General features: G+C 35.5%; 1 protein-coding gene across 1 annotated transcript in view; it reads right to left on the bottom strand.

The window, feature by feature from the left end:
• Positions 1-18,988, bottom strand: part of PCDH15 (protocadherin related 15) — an 857,865-nt gene that overhangs the window by 455,683 nt on the left and 383,194 nt on the right. Inside the window, 1 exon segment of the mRNA XM_021073535.1 lies at positions 11,504-11,664. Coding sequence (XP_020929194.1) covers positions 11,504-11,664 — 161 coding nt within the window.

The raw sequence follows: 18,988 nt of genomic DNA, 5'->3' as shown, positions 1-18,988 counted from the left end.
TCAACTATTTCAAAAAATAGAAAATGGAGGAATGCTTCCAAACTTATTCTATGAGGCCAGCATTACTCTGATATCAAAATCAGAAAAGGACATATAAGAAGAAAGAAACAAAGAAAAAGAAATAAAGGAAGAAGGGAAGAAAGGAAGGAAGGAAGGAAGAGAAAGAAAGAAAGAAAGAAAAAAAGAAAGAAAGAAACAAAGAAAGAAAGAAACAAAGAAAGAAAGAAAGAAACAGAAAGAAACAGAAAGAAAGAAAGAAAGAAAGAAAGAAAGAAAGAAAGAAAGAAAGAAAAGAAAGAAAAAAAATTGCAGGCCAATATTCCTAATGAATATAGATGCAAAAGTTGTCAACAACATATTTGCAAACTGAATTCAACAATACATTAAAAGGATCATACATCATGATCAAGTGTAATTTATTACAGGGATGGAAGGATGGTTCAATATTTGCAAATCAATCAGTCATACACCACATTACCAAAGGAAGGGATAAAAATCATATGATCATCTCAACAGATACAAAAAAGAATTTAACAAAATTCAACATCCATTCATAAAACAAACAAAAAACTCCAAAAATTGGTAGAGAGGGAATACACACAACATAATAATGGCCATTGTAACAAATCCACAACTAACATCATACTCAGTGGTATGATAAAAGATTTTCCTCTCAGATCAAGAATTAGGACAAGGATGCCATTGTTACTGCTAATTTTCCACATAGTATTTGAAGTACTAGCCCCAGCAATTAAACAAGAAAAAATAAATAAAATGTATCCAAATTTGAAGGGAAGAAGTAAAATTGTCACTATCTGTGGATGACATAATACTATACAAAGAAAACCCTAAACTCTACCAAAACAAACAAAAAACTATTAGAACTAATAAATAAATTCAGTAGTTTCAGGATATAAATTTAATATACAGAAATCTGTTGTGTTTCCTACACTTATAATGAATTCTCAGAAAGAAAAATCAAGTAAACACTTCAATTTACAACTGTATTGAAAAGAATAAATATAAAGGAATAAATTTAGCCCAGGAAGTAAAAGACCTGTGCTCTGTACAGGTAAAAGACCTGTACTTCCATCTGATGACAGAAATGGAAGATGACATAAATAAATGGAAAGATATACCTTTCTTGGGATTGGAATAATTAGTACTGTTAAAACATCCATACTGCCCAAAGCCATCTACAGATTCAATGTAATCCCTATCAAAATAACCATGGTATTTTTTCATAGACTTAGAACAAAAATCTAAAGTTACAAAAAGGGGATGATATTAGATATTACAGTAAAATGAATACAGTTAGCTTTGGTGAAAATAACAAAACAAAACAAACAAAAAAACTCCACTGCTTTATTTTGCTTCATTTTTCTCATTTTACCATAGACAAGTGCTAAATATTAAAGACTGACCCTTTGCCTATGTATTTATGTCTAAATCTACTGCACAGATTATGAAAGAAAATACTGAATTATCAATAATAAGGTTCCTTTCAGCTTTAAAATTCAATAATTCTGTAAATAGTCTATACTATCTAACTTTAAATAATATATATTCTTGGGATTAACATATGCACACTATTGTATATGGGATATGTAGTCAATATGAATCTGCTCCATAGCACAGGGAAATATATTCAATATTCTATGATAATTTATATGGAGTGGATATGCATATATGTATAACTGAATCACTTACTACACAGCAGAAATTAACACAACAAATCAAATATAGTTCAATAAAATTAAAAAAAATAAAAGAAATAGACAACAAAATGTGCTATACCTAATTAATTTTATCTTGATCTTATATTTGTATCTGTCTCTGGCTGTCTTCTTCCTAAAATCTGTCAAAGAGGGCTCCATCATCTTAATTTTGCAATGGAAACCTATACCATTCATTTAATTTCATACTTTAATTTTCTAGATGGAAAACATTCTTAACATCATTATTTTTACTCTGAACTAATAGCATCTTCCTCCTTAATCTTCCTCAACTAAGGCTGCCAGAAAAGAAGATAAAGGAAATAGAGCTATAAATCTGTCACTCCTTCCTCTATGATCAAAAACTCTATTGGGAAAAAATTCACATAAAACAAAAGCTTCAAAAGTGCCCCTACTCAGCAGGTTCATATCCTCTGCCTATTTTAACTCAGGTTTATTAAGTCCCAGCATCTATGAAAGTACCTGTACAAAATGACAATGTTTATTAAATCTTTGGCATGATATTCTTTAACCGTACAGGCATAGATTCATTTATTATTAAGCTTTAGAACATCTTTCATTTATTGACTTATCATTATTTCAACAAATAGAATGCTGAATGGTAAATACATTGCAAATACGTGGACATGTGTTTTTGTTTTTGTTTTTCTTTGCTGATTTCCCTCTTCCATATTCATTTAACATTTAATATTCTTTAGATTTACTAGTCTCTAGAATCTTTAGGTAATTTCAGTGAGGTGTCCAATGATAGCACTTTAATTTATGAAGCTTCTTTGCAAGTTTAACTTGACCATAGCTTTGCTAATCCAAAGAGCATTTTTAATGGAAAGGGAATAGTTTTTGAATATTTTCTTTTTTTTATTTTTTCCTGCTGTACAGCATGGGGGTTAAGTTATTCTTACATGTATACATTATTTCCCCCCACCCTTTATTCTCTTGCAATATGAGTATCTAGACAAAGTTCTCAATGCTACTCAACAGAATCTCCTTGTACATCTATTCTAAGTTGTGTCATAAGCCCAAGCTTCCAATCCCACTCCCTCCCTCTCATGTCGGGCAGCCACAAGTCTATTCTCAAAGTCCATGATTTTCTTTTCTGTGGAAATGTTCATTTGTGCTGGATATTAGATTCCAGTTATAAGTGATATCATATGGTATTTGTCTTTGTCTTTCTGGCTCATATCACTCATTATGAGATTCTCTAGTTCCATCCATGTTGCTGCAAATGGCATTATGTCATTCTTTTTTATGGCTGGGTAGTATTCCACTGTGTATATATACCACCTCTTCCGAATCCAATCCTCTGTTGATGGACATTTGGGTTGTTTCCATGTCCTGGCTACTGTGAGTAGTGCTGCTATGAACATGCAGGTGCATGTGTCTCCTTTAAAGGGGTAGAGTTTTGTCCGGATATATGCCCAAGAGTGGGATTGTGGGGTCATAGGGAAGTTCAATGTATAGATTTCTAAGGTATCTCCAAACTGTTCTCCATAATGGCTGTACCAGTTTACATTCCCACCAACAGTGCAGGAGAGTTCCCTTTTCTCCACAGCCCCTCCAGCATTTGTTATTTGTGGACTTATTAATGATGGCCATTCTGACTGGTTGAGATGGTATCTCATGGTAGTTTTGATTTGCATTTCTCTCATAATCAGTGATGTTGAGCATGTTTTCATGTGTTTGCTGGCTATCTGTATATCTTCCTTGGAGGACAGTCTATACAGGTCTTTTGCCCATTTTTCCATTGATTGATTGGCTTTTTTGCTGTTGGGTTGTATAAGTTGCTTGTATATCCTAGAGATTAAGCCCTTGTCGGTTGCATCATTTGAAACTATTTTCTCCCATTCTGTAAGTTGTCTTTTGGTTTTCTTTTGGGTTTCCTTTGCTGTGCAAAAGCTTTTCAGTTTGATTAGGTCCCATGGGTTTATTTTTGCTCTTATTTCTATTGCTTTGGGAGACTGACCTGAGAAAATATTCATGATGTTGATGTCAGAGAGTGTTTTGTCTATGTTCTCTTCTAGGAGTTTGATGGTGTCCTGTTGTATATTTAAGTCTTTCAGCTATTTTGAGTTTATTTTGGGGCATGGTGTGAGGGTGTGTTCTAATTTCATTGCTTTGCATGCAGCTGTCCAGGTTTCCCAGCAATGCTTGCTGAATAGACTTTCTTTTTCCCATTTGATGTTCCTGCCTCCCTTGTCAAAGATTAATTGTCCATAGGTGTCAGGGTTTATTTCTGGATTCTCTATTCTGTTCCATTGGTCTGTCTGTCTGTTTTGGTACCAGTACCACACTGTTTTGATAACTGTGGCTTTGTAACATTTCTTGAAGTCTGGGAGAGTTCTGCCTCCTGCTTGGTTTTTGTTTCTCAGGATTGCTTTGGCGATTCTGGGTCTTTTGTGGTTCCATATAAATGTTTGGATTGTTTGTCCTAATTTTGTGAAAAATGTCCTGGGTAATTTGATAGGGATTGCATTGAATCTGTAGGTTGCTTTGGGAAGTATGGCCATTTTTACAATATTGATTTTTCCAATCCAGGAATATGGAATATATTTCCATTTCTTTACATCTTCTTTGATTTCTTTGATTAAAGTTTTATAATTATCGGCATATAAGTCCTTTCCTTCCTTGGTCAGGTGTATCTGAGGTATTTGATTTTGTGAGGTGCAATTTTAAAAGGTATTGTATTTTTTTATTCCTTTTCTAATATTTCACTCTTGGTATACAGAAATGTGACTGACTTCTGAATGTTAATCTTATATCCTGCTACTTTGCTGAATTTAATAATCAGTTCAAGTAGTTTTTGGCTTGAGTCCTTAGGGTTTTCTATGTATAGTATCATGTCATCTGCATACAGGGACAGTTTTCTTTCTTCTCTTCCTATATGGATGCCTTTTATTTCTTTTGTTTGTCTAATTGCTGTGGCTAGGACTTCCAAAACGATGTTGAAGAGCAGTGGTGAGAGTGGGCATCCCTGTCTTGTTCCAGATTTGAGGGAGAAGGCTTTCAGTTTTTCCCCATTGAGTCTTATATTTGCTGTGGGTTTATCATAAGTGGCTTTGATTATATTCAGGAATGTTCCCTCTATACCCACTTTGGCGAGGGTCTTGATCATGAATGAATGTTGGATTTTGCCAAATGCTTTTTCTGCATCTATTGAGATGATCATATGATTTTTGACTTTTCTTTTGTTAACGTGGTGTATGACGTTGATTGTTTTGCATATGTTGAATCATCCTTGTGAACCTGGGATGAACCCTACCTGGTCATGGTGTATAATCTTTTTGATATGTTGTTGGATTCAGTTGGCTAAGATTTTGTTGAGAATTTTTGCATCAGAGATATTGGCTGATAGTTTTCTTTTTTGGTGGTATCTCTGTCTGGTTTTGGAATGAGGGTGATGGCGGCATCATAGAATGTCTTTGGGAGTATTCCTTCTTCTTCAACCTTTTGAAAGAGTTTAAGGATGATGGGCACCACATCATCTTTATATGTTTGATAGAATTAACTTGTGAAGCCATCTGGTCCTGGACTTTTATTTGTGGGGAGTGTTTTTATGACATCTTCAATTTCATTTCTAGTGATCGGTCTGTTCAGTTGGTCTTTTTCTTCTTGATTCAGTTTTGGCAGGCTATAAGATTCTAGAAAATTATCCATTTCTTCCAGATTGTCAAATTTGTTGGCATATAATTGTTCATAGTATTCTCTTATGGATTTTTTATTTCTGCAGTATCCATTGTGATTTCTCCTTTTTCATTTATAATTTTGGTTATTTGAGTTCTTTCTCTCCTCTTCTTAGTGAGTCTGGCAAGGGGTTTGTCAATTTTGTTTACCTTTTCAAAGAACCAGCTCTTAGTTTTATTAATTTTCTCTATTGTTTTTTGAATCTCTATTTTATTGATTTCCTTTTTGATCTTTATAATTTCCTTCCTTCTGCTGACTTTAGGTCTATTTTGTTCTTTTTCTAATTCATTTAGGTGGAGGGTTAAGTTGTCAATTTGGGATCTTCTTTTTTGAGAAATGCCTGTATCGCTATAAATTTCCCTCTGAGCACTGCTTTCGCAGCATCCCATAGATTTTTGAGAGGCTGTGTCTTCATTATCATTTGTTTCAAGGTATTTTTTAATTTCCTTCTTGATTTCCTCATTGACCCATTGGTTTTTACTAGTATGTTGTTTAGTCTCCATGTAGTAGGTTTGTTCTCATTTCTTTTCCCACGGTTGATTTCTAGTTTCACGGCATTGTTGTCAAAGAAGATACTTGAAATAATTTCTATGCTCCTAAATTTGTTGAGGTTATTTTTGTGTCCCAATATGTGGTCGATTCTTGAGAATGTTCCATGTGCATTTGAGAAGAATGTGTATTCTGATTTTTTTGGATGTAGTGTCCTGAAGATATCAATTAAGTCTAATTTTCTATTGTTTCCTTTAGGATCTCTGTTGCTTTATTGGTTTTCTGTCTAGAGGATCTGTCCATTGGTGTGAGGGGGGTATTAAAGTCTCCTACTATGATAGTATTCCCATCAATTTCTCCCTTTATGTCTGTTAATATTTGTTGTATGTAACTGGGTGCTCCTGTATTTGAGGCATATATATTGATGATAGTACATCCTCTCCTTGGATGGATCCCTTAATCATTAAATAGTGTCCTTCTTTGTCTTTCTTTATGTCTTTTGTTTTAAAGTCTATTTTGTCTGATATTAGTATTGCAACTCCTGCTTTCCTGTCACATCTATTGGCATGAAATATTTTTTCCCACCCCTTCACATTCAATCTATATGTATCCTTTGTCCTAAGGTGAGTTTCTTGTAGGCAGCCTATTGAAGGTTTTTGCCTTTTTATCCACTCAGCTACTCTGTGTCTTTTGATTGGGGCATTCAGTCCATTGACATTTAAGGTGATAATTGATAGATGACTATTTATTGCCATTTTGAACCTTGTGTTCCAGGTGATTCTATGGTTCTCCATTCTTCCTTTCTTTCTTTCTTTCTTTTTTTTTTTTTTTTTTCTTTGGTTGGATGGTCTCCAGTTATTATCTGCTTGAATGGTTTTTTTGTTTGTTTTGTTTTTTTGTTTTTCATTTTTTGTGAATGCAGTGTTTGGTTTTGGCTTGTGGTTGCCCTGTTTTTTTAAGTATGCTAACCCCTTCCTATAATTGTGTGTTTTAGCTTGATGGTCCTGTAGGTTCAAACACTTCATTACTATATTAAAATTAAGAAGAGACACAAACAAAAAAAGGGTCTATTTATTTCCTAACATCCCTTGCCCACATTTTATGATTTTTGATGACTCTTTTTTTTTCTTTTTAATTTTATTTTGTTTGAAACATGTTCATGATTAAATCTGTTTGCTGGCTTATTTGAATGACTGCTCTCTGATTGTGTTTTCCTCAATCCTAGTTCTTCCTCTTATTTTTTTTTTCTTTTTCCTCCCTTTCTTTCCTTCCTTTCTTTTTGGTTTAGAGAAGCCCTTTCAGTATTTCTTTTAGCCTGGGTTTTGTATTGCTGTATTCTTTTAGCTTTTGTTTGTTGGAAAAAAATTTTATTTCTCCTTCTATTTTAAATGATATTCTTGCTGGATAGAGTATTCTAGGTTGCATATTTTTCCCTTTTAGCACTTTAAATATCTCTTGCCATTCCCTCTTGGCCTGCAGTGTTTCTGCAGAGAAATCAGCTGATAATCTTACGGCGATTCCCTTGTAGGTAACATTCTGCTTTTCTCTTGCTGCCTTTAGGATCCTCTCTTTATCACTAACTTTTGCCATTTTTATTATTGTGTGTCTTGGTGTGGGTCTATTTGGGTTCAATTTGTTTGGGGCCCTCTGTGCTTCCTGTATCTTGAACTCAGTATCCTTTAGATTTGGGAAGTTTCCAGCGATAATTTCTTCAAATATTTTTTCCATCCCCTTATCTTTTTCTACTCCTTCTGGAATTCTTATTATGCGTAGATTGGCCCTCTTTATATTGCTTTCATGTTTTTTCATTTGGTTTTCTGTCTGCTGACCTGATTGGGTGATTTCCATTATTCTATCTTCCACATCACTGATTCGTTCTTCTGCATTATTCCTTCTGGTTTTTACTGCCCTTAGCTCAGTTTGTATCTCTGCAAATGAATTTTCTAGTTTTTCTTGGCTCCTCCTTATATTTTCTAGATCCTTTCTGAGGGAGTCTGCATTACTGCTCATATCTTCTCTTAATTCCTTCAGTATTTTGACTATTTCTCTTTTGAACTCCAGGTCTGTCAGACTGCAGAGATCTGTGTCTTCGTTGACTGCCTTAGGTAAGTTCTCCTGTTGGTTTAACTGGGGGTGGTTTCTCAGCTTTTTCATCTTGCTTGTTGTTTTCTTATTCTTGGTGGAGTTTTACTCTCCATGGCCGGGCAGTGTTTGCCTTTTCACTGCTGTGGAATGTTTCCTGGGGGCTGGTGTTGTTGGTCAGTCTTCTTTGAGGCAGTGTGGCTTTTCTGGAGGGTGGGCGGGGCAGACAGGGTCTCTCTGAAGCAAAGGAGGACATCCTGAGAACAGACAGGACTGGGAGGTCTGTGCCACAATGGAAGCAGATTTCACTTGGCAAGGCAGAGCTTGCTCTGGTGTTTTTGGGCTGTGGGGCTCTTGCAGGGGGCTGGCAGTGCTGGGCAGCTGTTCTGCAGGAATGCAGCATTCCCCAAGGGCTGGAGCAGCTAGCTGGGCTGCTGTGAACCCAAGTGGCTTGTTCTAGCTTTTCTGGGCTGTGGGGGCACTTGCAGGGAGGTGATGGTGCTGGGCAGCTGTTCCGCAGGAGTGCAGCATCCCCTGAGGGCTTGAGCAGCTAGCTGGGCCACTGTGAACCCAAGAGGCTCTTCCCTAGGGCAGCCCAACCTGGAAGGACTGCCTGAGAATGTAGGTAGATCTTTTCACAGCCTGGCCAAGCTTGTTCTATCTTTTCTGGGCTACAGGCCTTTTCCCAGTGGCTGGAAGTGTTTGGTACTGCTCCACAGGGGTGTAGCCCCTCCAAAGGGCAAGCAGGCCAGGGCAGGGACAGCCCTTGCAGTGGTAAGCTTCTGGCAATGGTTGAGGCCAGCCCTCCCAGATGGCAGGCAGCCCCACATCCAGCGTGTGCGTAAGGAGTGGGAAGGGAGGATAGACTGGTAAGCATAACTTTCTGATAGCTGGCAGGCCAGTAAGCTTGCTGTGGCATGGGGAGTATTCTATGGGGGCCCACCACTGGGAGAAGAGCTGGCACAGACCTAGCTCTTCTCCCAGGTTCCCTCTGATGTGGCTTTCCACTTCCCCACCCTTAGTGTATTGCTCCCTCCTTCTAGTCTCCCAGGCAGTCTCTGCCCATCAAACTTGACAGACCGGTTCCTAGACCTCCCAACAGACTCCGCTCTACCCACCCTACCCTTTCCCAGGGACTAACCTCTGGAGCCGAGGTCTCAGAGCCCAGCCAAGTGTCTCAATTTTTGGTGAATGTGCCAGTAGTTCAGATGATCTGTTTGGTTCTCGCTCTGCTTTTCAGAACTCCGACTTACTGCTACACTCTTCTCTGCATCTGGAGATTCCTCCAGTTCGATTGATCTTTCCATTGAGTAGGTGACTTTCCAGGGTGTGGGATCCATTTCTCCTCCACAGTTCCCTTTCGGGAGTGCCTGTCCACCTCGGATTCATCTTCTCTCACTCTCTTTTCTCTTGTTTTACCCAGTAATGTCACAAGATTCTTGCCGTTATTGGAATTTTGGTTCTTCTGCCAGCGATTGGTTGCTGTTCTGTGTGAGTTGTTTAACCTGTAGATGTGTTTTTTTTTGTTGTGTGTGTGGGAGAGGGCAAGCGTGTCCCCCTACTCTTCTGCCATCTTGCCTCCTCTCTCTGAATATTTTCTTAAAGAACCAGCCTGGATGGTTCTTTAAATGATACCTGTACACATTTTTGTAATTATTTATTTCAGGCAAAATCACTTGTAAGTGTATTCCCATGATACTGCTTCAATTTAGCCAATGTTAAATAAATACTGCCCTTATTGAAAATAAAAAATTAATGCCAAGAAAATAGATGGGGATCTTAAAAAGTAAAGATAATTTTGGGAAAATAATTATAATTAAAACAATGTTATTGGCTGGAGCTATTGAACACATTTTAATTATACTGAAAGTATCCTTTCTCTCAATTCATAAATCAGACCTAAACTTACGCTTTTAATATCAAATGATGTGATTCCAAAAAGAAAGTATTTAACCAGTAAATAAGTAAATTATCATTATCAACTATTAGGTGTTTTTTTTTAAAAAAGAAACAAAATATAAAATGATAGTCTAAAATAGATAAATATGATTTAAATCTCCACGTTATATTATAAAATGTGTATGACTTGGGATATGAATATTCCTAATTAAAGTCAATAAAGTATGCTTCATAGGGAGTGGGCAAAATAAGTGACGGGGGTCAGTTGAATGATGATGGAGGATAACTGACCTTCTGGCGATGATCACTCTGTAGTGTATAAAGATATTAAACTGCAATGTTGTATACCTGAAACTTATATAATAAAAAAGAGGGATGCTTGGGAGATCCACAGTTTAGGAAGACTCTTACAGCTTGCCAGTTTGTGCTATTATCCAGATTGTTTTCATAAAACTAAGCTTTATCATAAGATAAATTCAGATAAGGGAAGATACATTCTAAGATAACCTTATTCCATTTTATACCTTCTTAGCCATCCAGAAAAAAAACTATAAATTGTGGGGTATAAATAATGTTGCTGTGATGAAAGGACATAGTGAGTAGGGGCAAAGGTAGAGATGGCAACAGCATCAAGGATGACTTTTCCAAGTGTACAAGGACAGCTCATCCTCGTGGGAAGTCTGATTCCTTCTACCTCACCACAAAGCTCTTAAGACTCTGAATTTTAGATGTGAAACAGAGTAGGGATCATCTACTTCACACCATATTTAAAGGAGATCCTAAATCTCAAACAATGTTGTGAGATGATTCAGGTTCAGGAAGTTGAATATCTGATGTTTGGATTTTATAAAAAGGAAATTGGGGGTAGGCATGTTTACATGTATTTCTGGAGTTTTCCCAAGGTCCTGTACAATTACTGGTTATAACACCACCCCTGCCACCCGATCCCCCCACCACACACATGTACACATTATTCTCTGCATCTAAGAGTAGAATGCAAATGAGTGAGAATAAAGTTACATTAGAGAGCTATTTAAATCTAATCAGGTTTTTCAAATGTTTCAGAAAGGAGACATTCAACTTTGGTTATTTGTTCTTAATAAAAAAAAAATACTCAGGTCATACTGCCTAAGAATGATAGGACTGGTATATTGCCAGGAAACTTATGCTAGTGTTCTTTTAATTGTTTTTTAGCTCTGTAAGCACATTTCCACTCATTATCAACTAGTATTTTGTGCTTTTAAGAGCAGCCTCCTGTTAGTGGTTCAACTCAACTTTCTGAGTTCAAGCCAACACCTAGTTTTACTCTCCAACATTGCCACAGATTAGGCTATGCGTATTCTACTTTTCCAAGGTTACTACCCTGTTATTCAGAGCATTCTATTCTCCTTATTCAGAAGTCTGACAACCTTCCAGGATGTCAGAAGAGAAATATAATGGTTCTCTCAGACACAGATGGCCCTTTTCCCTTTTTGTTTTTCTTTCAAGGAGTTAAAAAAAGTTTTTGTTGATGAATACAGGAAAAAAAAAAACAAACTTGACCTATCAATAAACACATGCACACATTTAAATTATAATAAAGCTGTAACATATGGGCAAAAAAAAAATGTACTAACATCTCTATCCAGAACTCTGCCTGTGCTGTTCAGGAAAAGCATCTGTTTAACAGGATCCAGCAACACCCAGTAATCCACATTGTCCTTTAGAGAGAGTTCTATGGTCGGGTCTGGTCCACCAGCAGTCCCTTTGATCAGCATGTTATCCACCAGAATTGTACCTGCAAACCAAAAAAAGTTATTTGAAAATATATTCTACCTGTATTCACTTTTAACAAAGATCAGATGCTTAAACCCCAGCTGACTTGCAAATCTGTTTCAAAGCAGAAAATATTCAACTTTATATCTGGCATGACATATGAGATGTCCTGTTTCAAAAAGACAAAAATACCTTTAGAACACTATTTATAAATGATATTTTTGGGAGATGAGGTGGGAGGCTGAGATTCAAACACTTTTGAGTTTCATTATTTGTTTCCCTTTTACAACAATAATCTGTTCCCCTCCTTGTCCATCACTTCGCACCGGAGTTATCACTGAATTTTATCCTGAACAAAAGGAAAAGCCTATAATAACAGAGGCTGATATTTCACTTCACTCAGTAAGACTTCTGATATGAAGAGAGATACCTTGAAAATAAGAGAAAGGAAGAAAAAGCAAGAGATAAAGAAGTAGTAGTGACTCCCATGGTGAGAACTGCTTCTTTCTCTTTTATCTTAGAGTAAATCCATAAAACATAAATCTTATATGTGAAAGACAAAACTAATGTGCAAATACACAATGGAAGACATTCTTCTTTAAGACATGTCTAGGGTACTCTCCCGGAACAACACACTATTTTAATGTAACATTTCAATGCTTGCTTTCTTATTATTCTTTCAGTGGGCTGAATTGTGGACATCTGTTGAATAAGAGTTGAAAAGGGAGTATGTCTCTAATCTCTTCTACTTTGTTAAAGATTCCATGCATTTTACAAGTTGAACATAAAGACAGTACTGCTGCAATTCAAGTACCCTTTATTCCCACACTGCAATGATCCCTTTGACAAAGAACAAGGCAATGTAGTTTAGAGTAATCATTTTCATCTGATCCATTTTATTAAACTTCTGGTATAAAGAAGAGATGTAGCTATGCAAATAAGAATGTACTCACCTAAGGACATTAGAATAAATGCATATAACTAGATAACTCATTGCCCTAGGATAGCATACAAGAATATATAATCTAGAGTTCTTCAGACATTGCAAATATTAACCCTTTTGAGATAAATGATATGCAAAAAAAGAATATATGCATAATCTATAAATATAAATCTAGCTTAAAGAACAATAATGCAAAATGTATCTGCTATAAAGGGATGAAATTGGCCTAAATGTTATACCACTGTGTAATTAAAGATAAAAGGGGTGGTCTCTGTAAGATTTTTCTCAGCAAGTTAGTAATAATAATAATAATAAAAATAATTCATAATATTTTTATCATGCTTTACTAAAGAGCTTATCTTAATAGGAAATGTTAAAAGAAATAATTCTTTTATAATGTTGAAATACACACACACACATACTTTTCTAAATAGTAGGTAATTTACTTCTTTTTCACATACTAGTACACATATCTAAACAGAGATATTGATCCTTTTATATATATATATATATATTATTTATATATATTGAACTGGCAAATATATAACCTATAAATAATACATCCAAAAGTACAGAACAGGCAATGAATGCATTTCCTGAACTACAGATACGTTCTAGGCCTGAATACATACTCTTTCACAAATAGTTCACAGAATTAACTTTTGAAAAAGTATTTAGTCTGTGTATTGAAACACAGACCAAATACTGGAATTAAGGAATTAAATGGGATTCTATTTTCTGATTAAGAAAAAATAAAGAAATGCATAATAGGTCAACTAAGTAACATTTTTGCCTTGACTCAATAATGCATAACAACAGTAATGGTAGGTTTTCTATAGTATACACTATACAGCTACATAAAGAGAAGGGGGCAATGATCTCTCCTTTATAATGCAAATAGATTATAACTAGAGAAAAAGTGTAATAGCTTTTTTTTTTTTTTTGTCTTTTTCGGGCACCTGCAACCTATGGAAGTTCCCAGGCTAGGGGTCGAATAGAAACTGTTAGCTGCCAGTCTACACCACAGCCACAGCAATGACAGATCCCAGCCCCATCTGTGAACTACACCATCGCTCATGGCATTGCTGGATCCTTAATCCACTGAGTGAAGCCAGGGATCAAACCCATGTGTTCAAGGATACTAGTTGGGTTTGTTACCACTGAGCCACAATGGGAATTCCTATTTTAATGAATGTTAAAGTGATGAGACTAAAACACTGCATCTGGACTTTAACGATTTTTTTTTTGTCACAAAGTATTTTTCTTGCTTTCTCCCCTCCCCTGTGTTTTTTAATGTCTGAAAACAATAAGTATTTCTAATACTTAAATGCTGAAAAAAGAAAGAGCTTTGCTTTTCTTTCACCAGAATACTCCTTTCCATTGCCAAAAATTTCTCAGTATTTTTCTATGTCATGTTACCTTAGACCAAAGATTTGGAGAAGAAAGAGAAGAGAGCACAGCTAGGAAGGACATGATGCAAGGAGCAATATTTTTTTTTTTAAATGAATGTAGATGTTCACTCTGGCTTACCTGGACAACACTGTCCTCTACCCTCTCATGGCAGCATAGGTAACGCCTAAGCTGAGATGTAAGATTTGAGCAGCTCTTCTATCTCTACCCTAGTAGTGAGCCTACATCTTCCCATAGGTCCAAGGATTTCCAGATATGGGCAGCTGGTGTTCTGAGACAATGTTGGTAAGCATCTGCCCAGCAAAACATATTGGGAGAGTGTATTCCCTTTGCCTCCTATTTTTTTTTTTTTTGCAAGATTGCCCTTTCTCCAGTAAAGTCTCTTCACTAATTTCTTTCATGTGATGTTTACAATCCAACCCCATCCCTGATTCCATTTTAAATATAAAGACACAGACATAAAATATAAATAAACAAAAGGATAGCATACACTATGTATACTACTAAGAAAGTTGGATGCCTCTATTTTAGCAGAGTGTATATCAGAACAACACATATACAAGAAGTTTTCATGAAAATAAAGAGATCCATTCATCAACAAGCATTTACCCTGTGGGACCTGTCTTACAAAATAGGTGGTACCCAAGATGGGATTTATTTTACAGGAAAATTTCCTTGTGTCATAATAAAGTATAAATGAAATCAGGAAAGAGGTATTAACTTAGTTTTATAGTCCTATAATGGAAGTGTAGAGAGCTGGCCCTGGAATTGACAGACTTAGAATCCAATCCTGGATCTACCATTTATTAGACATGTGAAAATGGATAGATTACTTAATTCCACTTACCTTCAATTTTGCTCTTCTACAAAATCAAAAATCAGTACCACAATAGAAAGATACTTCTTTATTACAAAACCATACATATGTACAGAAAAAAGTGTGTTCTTGTATCAAAAGCAAAAATGAAAACTAAATCAATCACAAACCAAAAAATACTAGCACTGTTAAATATTTAATGTTTTTTTAAAAAATCATAATCAGTCAATCTTTTACAGCCTTAAATATTGGATTTATTCTTCCTCTTCAAAAAGTAGGTATTGAGTCTAAAACCAGAAGGCATCACTGACAAATTCTATCAAATATTTAGAGAGGAGTTAACATACACTTGTCAAACTCTTCCAAAAAATTGCATAGGCCAGGGACACCACCAAACACATTCTATGAGACCACCATCACCTTGATACCAAAACTAGAAAAATACATCACAAAAAGAATTACAGGCCAATATCACTGATGAACATAGATGTAAAACATCCTCAACAAAATACTAGCAAACTGAATCCAACAGTGCATTAAAGGATCATACACCATAATCAAGTGGGATTTATTCCAGGGAAGCAATTTTTCAATATCTGCATATCAATCAGTGTGATACACCACATTAACAATGAAGAATTAAAACCATATGATAATCTCAAATGATGCAGAAAAAGCTTTTGATAAAACCTAATACTTATTTATGTTTAAAAAGAAAAAAAGAAAAAACCTCTACAGAAAGTGGGCATAGAGGGAACCTACCTCAACATAATTAAGGCCAAAGATGACAAACCCATTATTAATGGGAAAAAGCTGAAAGCCTTTCTTCTAAGATCAGGAATAAGACAAGGTTGTCCATTCTTGCCACTTTATCGAACAAAGTTTTGGAAGTCCTAGCCACAGCAATCAGAGAAGAAAAAGAAATAAAAGGTGCCCAAATTGGAAAAAAAAAGTAAAACTGTCATTGTTTGCAGATGATATGATTCTATGCACATAAAACCCTAAAGACACTACAATAAAACTACTAGAGATAATTAATGAATTGGTAAAATCATAAGATACAAAATTAGTAGACAGAAAAAGTTTGCATTTCTAGGAGTTTCCATCATGGTGCAGCAGAAACGAATTTGACTAGGAACCATGAGGTTGCAGGTTTGACCCCTGGCTTTGCTCAGTGGGTTGAGGATCTTGCATTGCCATGAGCTGTGGTATAGGTTGCAGAAGCAGCTCAGATCCTGCATTGCTGTGGCTGTGCTGTAGGCTGGCAGCTGTAGTTCTGATTCCACCCCTAGCCTCAGTACCTCCAAATGCCATGGGTGCAGCCCTAAAAAAAAAAAAAAATTTCATGTCTATACACTAACAATGAAAGATAAGAAAGAGAAGTTAAGGAAACCATCCCATTCATCATCTCATTGATAAGAATAAACCTACCTAACAAGGCAAAAGACCTGTACTCTGAAAACTATCAGATGCTAATGAAAGAAATCAAAGATAACACAAATAGATGAAAAAATATATCATGTTCTTGGATTAGAAGCATCAATACTGTCAAAATGAACATATTACCAAAGGCAATCTACAGATTCAATGCAATTACTATGAGTTTATTAATGACATTCTTCACAAAACTAGAAAAAAACATTAAAAAATTTGTATGGAAACACAAAAGACCCCCAAAACCAAGGCAATCTTGAGAAAGAAAAACAGAGCTGGTCAGGCTCCCTGACTTTAGACTATACTATAAAGCCAAAACAACCAAAACAGTAAAGTACTGGCACAAAAACTTAAATATATTCACTAGAATGGGATAGAAACCCCAGAAATAAACCTGCACACCTACAGTCAATTAATCTACAATGCAGAAACAGGAACATACAATGGAGGAAAGACAGTCTCTTCAATAAGTAGTGCTTGGAAAACTGGATAATTACCTGTAGAACAATTAAATTAGAACCGTCTAACACCATACACAAAAAGAAACTCAAAATGGATTAAAGACCTAAATGTAAGACTGGATGCTATAAAACTCTGAGAGGAAAACAGGTAGAATTCTCTTTGACATAAATTGCAGCAATATCTTGTTTGATGCATCTCCTAATGAAAATAAAAACCAAAAAAATGGGACCTAATTGAACTTAAGTTTTTTTGCAAAGCAAAGCAAACCATAAACAAAATGAAAAGACAACCACACACAGAATAGAAGATATTTGTAAATGAAGTGATTGACAAAAGATTAGTCTCCAAAGTATACAAACAACTCATTCAGCTCTATATCAAAAAAAAAAAAAAGATAGATAGAGAGAGAAAACACAATCAAAAAGTGGGCAGAAGACATAAATAGACTTTTTTTCAAAGAAGACATAGAGATGGCCAAAAAGCAAATGAAAAAAATTCTCAGCATCACTAATTATTAGAGAAATGCAAGTAAAACTATAATAAGGTATTACCTTACGCCAGTCAGAATGGCCATCATCAAAATGTCTACAAATAATAAATGCTAGAGAGGGTGTGGATAAAAGGCAACTCTTTACACTGTTGGTGGGAATGTAAATTGCTACAACCACTATGAAGAACACTATGTACTTTCCTCAAAAACTAAAACTAAAACTCAGAGCACTACCATATGATCCAGCAATCCCACTCCTGGGGCTATATCAGGAGAAAACCATAATTCAAATACATTCACCACAGTGTTCATAGTGGCATTATTTGCAACAGCCAAGACATGAAAGCAATCTAAATGTCCATTGGCAGAGAAATGGATAAAGAAGATGTTGTACATATATACAATGGAATATTACTTGGCCATAAAAAGAAATGAAATAATGCCATTTTCAACAACATGGATGGACCTAGAGATTATCACACTAAGTAAAGTAAGTTAGCCAGAGAAAAACAAATGCCATATGACAACACTTATATTTGGAACCTAAAAGAATGATACAATTAATTTATTTACAAAACAGAAACAGACTCATAGACTTTAAAAGAAATTTATGTTTACCTAAGGGGAAAGGTGGAGGGGAGGACAAATTAGGAATTTGGAATTAACATATGCACACTATTATGCATAAAATTGATAATCAACAAGAACCATAGCACATAGGAGCTCTACTCAATGTTCTATAATAGCCTACATGAGAAAAATACTTTGAAAAATAGATATATGTATAACTGAATCACTTTGTTATACATCTGAAACACAGCATTGTAAACAAACTCTATTCAATATAAAATAATGAATTAAAAAATCACATTAATACATCCTTTTAGTATCAATACTTGTATGCAGTTCATCTGAGGCAGGAAATTCAAGTTCATTTAAAATGGTTTTCCAATGAGTATGACCTCTTCTCTCCTGTTCTCCCCATTTTATAAGTGACTGGACCTTCACTGAGTCTCTGCAAAAGCTGCTTACACAATAAAAGATGCTTTATTTACTTTAAAAAAAGAAAGGAAAGAAAAAAAGATAGCTACGGAGAGTCATTTGCCTCTAAACAGACTTCTCAGCAGAACTAGAAATTTGATTCAGATTTAGGTTTCTTCATTAATCCATTGCTTTAAATAATTTTACAGTTTCTTTAGATGAACATATTATCAATCATAGCCAATAATATAAACTATACTTGTATTAAATAACAGTGCTGCAGTAGATTTTCAGCTTTTGTCTTAAGTTTCTTTTACATAGCTTTTTTTTTTTTTTTTTTTTTTTTTTTTTTTTTTTTTTGCTTTTTAGAGCTGTACTTGTGGCATGTGGAGATTCCCAGGCTAGAGGTCTAATCAGAGCCCACAGCCATAGCAGCATGGGATCCGAGCCACATCTGCAAACCACACCACAGCTCATGGCAAGGAGGAATCCACAGCCCACTGAGCATGGCCAGGAATCAAACCCGCAACCTCATGGTTCCTAGTTGGATTTATTTCCACTGCACCACCGTGGGAACTCCTTTAGCTACTTATTTTTTAACTAGGATAAAAAGTCCAGATATTTCAAAACTTAAATACACTATAAAATAACTTAATCAATAAAATTGCCTAATTATATCAACTTCCTTACCCAACTTACGTGTTTAAGGTAATTTGCATAAAAAGGGCCTATTGTGTTGCTCTGATGATTAAGTAAAATAATACATATGATTGCAGCTCCTGGTACAGAACCAGGACTTGAAAAATATG

Source organism: Sus scrofa, chromosome 14 (assembly GCF_000003025.6).
Source record: "Sus scrofa isolate TJ Tabasco breed Duroc chromosome 14, Sscrofa11.1, whole genome shotgun sequence".
In the NCBI taxonomy this organism is placed as follows: Eukaryota; Metazoa; Chordata; class Mammalia; order Artiodactyla; family Suidae; genus Sus; species Sus scrofa.
This window is presented reverse-complemented; position numbering and strand designations above follow the sequence as displayed.